Source organism: Callospermophilus lateralis, chromosome 9 (assembly GCF_048772815.1).
Source record: "Callospermophilus lateralis isolate mCalLat2 chromosome 9, mCalLat2.hap1, whole genome shotgun sequence".
NCBI lineage: Eukaryota > Metazoa > Chordata > Mammalia > Rodentia > Sciuridae > Callospermophilus > Callospermophilus lateralis.
The window spans coordinates 38,445,767-38,454,834 of NC_135313.1; the positions used below are offsets into that span (position 1 = coordinate 38,445,767).

The 9,068-nt window shown below is 32.9% G+C and overlaps 1 protein-coding gene across 2 annotated transcripts in view; it reads left to right on the forward strand.

Annotated features, from left to right (window-relative positions):
• Stk17b (serine/threonine kinase 17b) overlaps positions 1–8,700 on the forward strand; it is a 32,199-nt gene extending 23,499 nt beyond the window's left edge. For both annotated transcript variants that reach the window (XM_076865794.2, XM_076865793.2), the window contains exons 7-8: positions 580–759; positions 5,071–8,700. In XM_076865794.2, coding sequence (XP_076721909.1) covers positions 580–759; positions 5,071–5,353 — 463 coding nt within the window. In that variant the 3' untranslated portion in view covers positions 5,354–8,700. The remainder of the gene's footprint in view (positions 1–579; positions 760–5,070) is intronic.
• The last annotated feature ends 368 nt before the right edge of the window (positions 8,701–9,068 follow it).

Consider the following 9,068-nt stretch of genomic DNA (forward strand, 5'->3'; position numbering starts at 1 on the left):
GGCCAAGTGGAAGAGTTTAGACTTATTCCCTGTGTTCTCTGAACTGCTTATGAGTTTGCCAAGGAAAAAAGATTCTGTTGTTGAATAAGTTTGTGAAACCCGTACCATATTGTCTATTTCTGGCTCTTGAGCACCAGCCTTTTCATTAATATATTTATAACTTTGAAAAGTTTTGTGGTGAAGATATTTACCTGTCCAACCCTGTGCTTTGACAAACTTACAGGCCATATATACACAGAACCCCTGCAAAGATCATTACTGTGTCATTGCACCCCATTTAGAACTGCTGCAGCAGCTTTGTGTCTCTGAAACAGATGTCTGTGTTGAAGGGAATATTGTGGACTTCATGATATATTTTAAGTACATTGTGTTATTGTAACACATGTGCATGAACTCTCTTTGTGTGAGGCAAACTTTGAGGTAACTAGTTATTTTAGTTTTAATAATATAGGAATTTCTAAAAGCTATTTGAGTCTCTAGTTTATATTTAAGGACAGGAATTTATAGAACATTGATAGTACTCTATGTAAATATTTAAAAATTAACATACATTTTTAATTTCCTCCTCTCATTTTTTAGGAATATTGGTATAATAGCATACATGTTGTTAACTCATACATCACCATTTGTGGGAGAAGATAATCAGGAAACATATCTTAATATTTCTCAAGTTAATGTAGATTATTCAGAAGAAATTTTTTCATCAGTTTCACAGCTGGCCACAGACTTTATCCAAGGCCTTCTAGTAAAAAATCCAGAGTAAGTAATAATATTAATTTGTTTAATTACTATTACAAAGTAAATAATACGTGTTCATTAAGAAAGATACATTTTAAAGTTATATAAAATTAGAAGTATGCTGAAGTTTCAGGTAAAATGGGGAGAGAGATGATATGAAAGATCATTAAATAATAAATATATAACTTTAGATAAGAAAGTACGATAGGAAATTTAGAATGAAAAGATTTGGGTTATTTCTCAGCCAGCTATTAATCCTTGAAAATAATAGAAAGTTTACAGTACATATGGCTGATTATTATAAGACTTTATTGTGAATGATTTGTAGTTAAATAATTACAGTTATGTAACAAGAACAAATTACTGATTGTCAAATCTTGAAGGATCAGATGTTTGAACAGCCTTGTAACTGTGGATCAGGACTCCTATTCATTGGCAACTACAAGGCACGAAAAGGAAAAGTGGACCTTTTCTTTATCCAGAATCAGCCTATTTACTTAAAATGGCCTGACTACATGGTATAAAAATTGTGACATAGTGCTTTATGCTGGCATCCTGATTTCTTTCTGTTAGTCTTTTATCTCTGTCAGTTATGCATCTTCTGGAGGACTCCATTTCCTTATCTGTTAAAAGAGAGAAAAACAAAAATTGATTTCTTAATTATTTTATTAGGTTAATTCAAATCCAAATAATTCTTACTGGCTATATTATAGACTTGAATGATTATTTAATAGGAATTGTAATAATACTGTGCAGTTATAAATAATTTTTGTTTCTCAAACTTTTTAATATTCTAAAGTTTCTATGATGAGCACATTAACTTTACAATAATCAGACAAAAATTAAACAGAAAAACAAAAGACTATATAGCATATACCAACTGGTATTTGTGTTAAGCTTAGAGTTATGTTTATATAAAGATGGGTGTTTTCCCTTCTTTTACAACTGTAGTATTTGACCATATTACTTTCATATAGAAACAAAATTTGAAAATTTAAAGTGTTAAATAAATATGATTGAAGACTAGACCTTGTTTTCAAGTTTTAGTGTTATTTTTTAAGAATGCAAAATAATGGAGAATATGTTATTTATGTTTTCCTCCAAAGGGCTTGTAAACCTAGAAATTTTATAATTTTTACTAAATTTTATTTGTTAGACTAACATATTATTTCAAGCCTTTTGACTAGATTTTTTTCTATAAGTTCCATGATAAGTCGAATTTTCAGTACATGTCAAGTTTAAAAAATGCAGTTTTCCTTCTTTCAGCAATCACAACTAGGGGAACACTTTTATATATAAACTGAATCTGCACATGAGCAGATATCAGGCTTGGAGGAGATGAGGAAATACAAAGGCTAAATAGTTCCTTGATTATTTTTGTTTTTGTTGTTCACTTCTCATTCTCATTTTTTGTCTTTTATCATTTACCTAGATAATGAGGCAAGTATTTTCTTCAGTAAAGGAAATTTCAAATTAAGTGTAATTTTCATTATGTTTTTGTCAATGCAGACCAGAATCAAGATTTTCAATTTGAGAAAGTAATGGGTTAGCCATTAATTTTTTTTTCATGTGAATTGTGGTTCCAAGAAGACATTTACTAGAAAAAAAGTAGTTCATGGCTCAGGATATCTTTCTGGTAGAATACTTAAACAGATACAAATCCCAAGCACAGGAAAAAAAAAAGATATACGTGTGTATGATCTATATATGTATATGATCAATATATATATATATACATTTATGATCAAATAAAGAATAAAAATAGTTCTAAAAGTAAACCATGAAAGTGATATTTTTAAAAAATTTGGATTTTTTGCATAATCTTGGAGAAGATATAGGTAGGATTGCATATTAAGGTCATTTAGAGGGCAGTTAAATCCATCTTTTAAAATATAAAGACCCAATAACTTGGGGCTGGGGTTGTAGCTCCGTGGTAGAGTGCTTACCTAGCATGTGTGAAGCCCTAGGTTTGATTCTCAGAACCATATATAAGTAAATAAAATAAAGGTCCATTGACAACTAAAAAATAATTAACTAAATAAATAAAAAGACCCAATAACTTTATCAGTAATTTATTCACAGGAAGTAATCAGAGAAATTCCCCCAATTTTTTTTTCAGTGTTCATTGCTGCATTATTATAGTTAAGTCTGGAAGTATTGATGGAGATCTGATTAAATAAATTATGGCATATCCATATGAAAGAGTGATAAATAATATGGCTGTTAATATGTTAACTCTGTATTGATATAGAAAAATGTGCTTGAATCACATTACTGAGTGGGTGAACGAGGAAATTGCAAAAATATATAGTGTAGGAACATGTGTTTGTGTGTATGTGTATGGATGTATGATGTGAACTCCAAAGGGCTTGCACATCCCTGTCTTGATAACTGCAGCCCTCATGGCCTTTCACTGCTCACTGCCTGCGGCTTCCTTCAGCAGGTGCTCTGCATTCCTGGCATCTCTAATTTCTTGAGTTTTCCATTGTGGCTCTGGCTTCACTCTCAGAGCTTTACTATGAAATCATCTTGTCAGGAACTGCTTGCATGTATTGTGACCCTGCCACAAACAACCTGGCCTCTCAGGCTTTCCTTTGAAATTTTGATAGATGCGTCCACTATTCCACAACTCTGGAATTCTGCATGCCTGCAAAACCACATGGATGACGCCAGGGTTTGCCTCCAGCAAGAAATGTACTGGGACCTGCTTAGACCATGCCTGTAGTGGTCTCCAGGGTCTAGATATCTGAACATGGGGAAAGCAATCCCAGATAAACAATTCTTGAGGAGTCCCCATGCAAATTGAATACCTTGAGGAGCTCTTATCAAGGAAAGTCTTTGAAACATGTTTACACTTATCCATCTTTGAGCCTGTAAGGGAGGAGGGGTCTTAACTGATTCCTGAGATGCTCTCAAGGCATATTTCCTGTTGTCCCAGTTCAAGGTAGTTGGCTTATTTTTAAGGGTTCTAATCTCTTTAACAACTACACCCTCCTTGTCTGGAACTTTTCTTATACTTTCTTTTTGGCTAAACTGCAAGTTTTCCAAATTTTTATACTCTGCTCTTCTTGCCCTTTTTTATTTTCTCACTGTAAATCTGACTAAAAGCAGTCTATACTACCTGTGCCACTCCCTGAGTGCTGTGCAACCATGAAAATTTCTATATCAGATTAATTAGTCTTCTAACACTAAACTCAGACTGACACAGTTTCAGGCCATAGACAAAATGTAGACAAGTTCTTTGCCAGAATATAATATGAGTTGCCTCTAGTTCACTTTGCAGTAGAGTCTTCATGTCCATCTGAAACCTTATTAGCACAGTCTTAACTATTTACATTCATGTTAGTAATTTTGATTTTGATCCCTTCATCAGAATTTGTCCTTTAGGTTCTTCTTAGAGCATCCTAAGGAGAATTTCTCTAGCCTATTTCTCCAAACTTCTAAATTCCTCCAATTTTATGAGCCAGTATCAAAGGTTCTAGACCACATCATCATGGATAGTCACAAGCAATAGCCCAACTTCTCAGTACCAATTTTTTGTTTAGTTCTCATTCTGCTTTTTTTTTTTTTTGGTGGGGGAGGGGGGCGTGCTGGGGATTGAACTCTACCAACTGAGCTATACCCCTAGCCCCTCATTCTGCTGTTTTGACAAAATATTCAAGATAATCAACTATTGAGAGGAAAGGTATATTTTGGCTCATCATTTCAGAGGTTTCAGCCCATGAACAGTTGGATCCACAGTTTTTGGTCTGTGACAAAACAGAGTCATGGCAGAAGAACATGTGGTTGGAGCAATCTGTTCACCTCATGGTGGCCAGGAAACCAAGAGAGAGGGAGGAAGGGCCAGGGTCCCTTTATGTTACTCAAGGCACACTCCCAATGACCTAACTTCCTTTCACTCACCTCCCAAAGCTTTCACTACCTTCTGATAGCACTGCAGGCTGATGGCCAAGCTTTTAACACATAGGCCTCTTGGGCAGACATTTAAGATCTAAACTACAGCATGTATCATTTTTAAGTTAGGAGAATTTAGGCAAAATCCAAGCCTCTTGGCATACTTATTCCCTAATCTATTAAATAGTGTAAATAATACCTATTTCTTAGTTTCTTGTGATTATTAGATAATATATTGAAAACATTAATATAACACCTGGCATATAACTAGACATTCAATAAATGTTAGCTACTATTATTATTATTCTCTACTATTTGGATTTTATAGTATTATATGTTATCTTCATAATCATTTATAACTGTCTATAATCTGTCAAACTAAAGATCTTTTCAACTTGATTTTAGTGCTCAATTTCCCCTTGATGCTTTCTTTCAAAGGAAAAGACCAACAGCAGAATCCTGCCTTTCTCATTCTTGGCTACAGCAGTGGGACTTTGGAAGCTTGTTTCACCCTGAAGAAACTTCTAGCTCCTCTCAAATTCAGGATCATCCAGTAAGGTCCTCTGAAGATAAGACTTCTAAATCCTCTTGTAATGGAACCTGTGGTAATCGGGAAGACAAAGAGAATATTCCAGAGGATAGCAGCATGGTTTCCAAAAGATTTCGCTTTGATGACTCTTTGCCCAATCCCCATGAACTTGTTCCAGATTTACTCTGTTAGCACTTTTCTCTTTGACTCATTTGGATTGACTTTGAAATTTGAAATCAACTCCATTGTGAGATGTGCTTTGTAGCTTCATATATGACTGTTTATATTGTAAATTATCTTTGGCATAGTAGAATTTAGGGAAGTGTTTTAAAGGTCTAATTGCTTGCGTAATATCATTTGTTCCACTGAGATAACTCTACAGAGAAGGAAATATTTAAATACATGACAAAAATAAAATTTTACATGTGAGTTCATATGTTAATGAAAAGTTCAAGTTCAAGTGAACTTAAAAATATTTTACATATCAGGAAAAAAAAGTCTGTGCTATATTATGATTGCTGTAAATTGAGCAAAAAAATGAAAGCTTTGGAATTTAATAGGTTCTCTCTTAAGATGAGTTCTATACCATGATTCTATTGACATAATTTCTTTAGGAAAACAGTGTAAAGTTTAAGCCAAAGTATATTCTTTATAGATGCTTCAGAGATGTTTTACAAGAAAATGTTTTTCAATTATGAATATTTTGAAACTACATACAATTTCCATTATATATGATCTGCTGTGTGAAAGAGGTTCTTTAACCAGAGCAAAAAGGAAATTAAAAGAATGATATCCTCTGCAAGTCAGAGCAAAGAGTAATAACATGGCTTATTTTTTAACTCAAACATCTTTTGCCCACTCTCAGCATATTTCAGATCTAATAAGGTCTGGAAGATGAAAGATGCGTAGTATGCAAGTATAGTGGTTCTTCATCCTCTAGAATTTCTAGAATACAAGAGACTTAGGAAAAATTGAACATACTCTATTTTTGGTCAAATGTATTCATCAATTAAGTGTAGAAGAAAATGTTGGCAGATCCAGGCAGCTTACTGAAATTTTGATGTCTCCTAATACAAGTCCATCATTCAGTGCTTTAGAAGTATATGTAAAAAATACCATGGCATCAGCAGAAATATTAGCACAATGGCCAAGGTCAGCATGAGAACATCAAACTCTCCTAAAGTTCTTGTGTGAAATTCCTAGTAATTAAGGAGACTCTTGGGGGAGGCCTAAGGCCACCAAGAGAATGGCCTATAACTGTGGTATTTTGCTGGGAGCACTGTGGGCAAGTCTAGGGAAAGCAGAACGTTTGGTCAATGGCCAGAAACTGTTTAGTCCTAATAGTGGGAGGTGATTTATTCATTTTAGGGTAATCTTTGATCAGAGTTTTTCTATCTGATGACCATTAAAATATCTGTTATAGCATCATGTTAAAATAACTGGTCTCATGGCCATATTACTTTATCAAACTGTATATTGACAAAACAAACAACCTCATATTTCCCCATGCAGTCAGATATTACTATAATGATTTAAATTCCTGAAATTTTGATAGATTCCAAATTCCTTAGATGCCTTTAAATTATTTTTTAATGGCCATCAACTTATTTTATTTGACTAACTGGTGAATTACTTTAACATCCACAGCATTTTTTTTTCAATACTGAGGATTGAACTTGGGTGCTCAACCACTGAGCCACATCCCCAGACCTCTTTTTAAATTTATATTTTATTTAGAGATAGGGTATCTCTGAGTTGCTAAGTGCCTAAGCCTCTTAAGCCACTGGGATTACGGGTGTGGGTCATTGCACCTGGCTCATCCACAGCATTTTAAAAGGAAAATTTCTCTCTACTTTGTTGTGTGTATGTATGTATATGCATATGTGTATATGTATAGGTGTGTGTATATATGTATAGATAGATAAAATATAGTCTCTAAGCAACTTCTCTTAACCATTCTTTGCTCTGGTATATTGTGCTGAACTCAGGTGCTACAAGAGCTCCCTTTTTATGAATAATCAATATAGATATAAAGTCTTTAAGAAGTAGTTTGTTGGTTCAATAAACCAGACGCCACAGATGCTTAAATTGAGCTTTCATATATCTGAAACTTATGAGTTGTTTTTAAACGTTGAGTGCCACCTCCCCCCCTTTTTTTTTGCCTTCAGTATTAAGGCAGTGTGAGTAAAGCTTAGTAAAGTCATTGAGAATGAGGGAATGATTACTTTTCCAAAACACCAAATTATATTTTTAAAATTTTAGAATAATTATGCTATACCAAAAAAATAAAAACAAAGAAATGTTGAGTTTTGAATTATAAGCTACTTCTTTAAAAATCATTTTATACAGGCTTTCTTTTTCTCTGAGGAATATTAAAATAGTTTACGTTTCCTTTTAGTTAATAAAATATTAAGAGTTGTAAATTTCCATAATGTTTTTGTAACATTGTTTTATTGTAAAAAAGCAACTACTCGTTGCACAAAGAATATAAAAAGAATCTTTTGATGAAGATAATTTAAATATTTTCACTGATTAAATGGTGAAAATCAATCTTTCAAGAGAATTTATTAGCAAATGACTCGGTTTTTATTCTTTTTCTCCCAAGATAATAAAAAAAGTCTATAAAAAGCAGATGATTTATTTTCCTAAAGTAGGAATCTAGAGAGCACCTCTGAGTAATTAGGTGTCAGTAACACTTAAAACACATCTGAAAAAAAAAACTGTTAAATTGTGATGGTCTTATAAAATTATTTGCTTTTTGAGGAGGATCCCTGGATAGGTGGGATTTTGAAATAAATGGTGTATAGATGACAATTACAATTATCCTTTTACTATAAGTTGACCTAACTGAACAGTGAAATTATAATGACACTTTTAATAAAGGAAGGTAGTACCTGTTCTCCAGTCTGTAATGAGATAAGGTGATTGTGCCAGAATATAAGTCAACTTTTGTTTCTATTATTATGAAAAAAAAAACCTCAACCAGTGTGACTAGTGATGCAGTTGATTTTCATTCTGGCACAAGCTCTTTTTTTCATTTTGGATGGGTGACAAACAGTTCAAGGCCATACTTCAAATAGCCTTGCTCTTAATAGCATTTGTAAGTTGATATTTTATAACTGTTTACATTTTTTCTGTTCATTTTTGTTTTTGTGGTACTGGGGATTGAGCCCAGAGCCTTGCATATGCTAGGTAAGCGCTTTACCACTTATTTTTAAATTTTCAGTTTGATAACTGATTTGGAATTGTGTTCTTAATTGTTGTGTAAACAATTATACTTTAATTTCGAGTTACATTAAAATTATCTGACTTCTAATTGGGAGAATTATTATTAGCTTATAATTTTATAAAAGTATCTTAAAGAACAGTAATTGTAAATTTCATACAAATTGTTATGCCCTGCCATCTTCACTTTCATTAAATAATTATATTGCTTAAAGCATATAAACAGACATCATGAATATTGTAAGAAAAGTCACAGAACTGTTTATTGTCAACTTAATGATTCTTCTGGTTAAAAATTAAAAAGCACTTTTTTTAACATTTGTGGTTGTCCTTTGTTTAAAAGCATTTTTAAATTTTCTATTCCTAAAGTCTTGCCTGAATGTTCCAGCCTTTGACCCAGGCTGTTTATTATTAAGTTCTGTCCTTTGGAAAGACCTCATAAATTTGAAAATAAGCAGGTATCTATTCTCTGGTAATAATGGATACTTTTTTTAAAATGTCAAGGAATGGCAATGTGGTATATGTTGCACAAGATTTTTTATCTGGTTGTGGACTAAGTTAGAGTTAATTCCCATTATTCATGGTAGTTATGTTCTATAAAGTTTCACTTGGTGAATACTGAAGCATCACTCTGGGAAATGTAGAGGTTCCTGCAAATCTCTGTTCATAACATTTTTAAGAG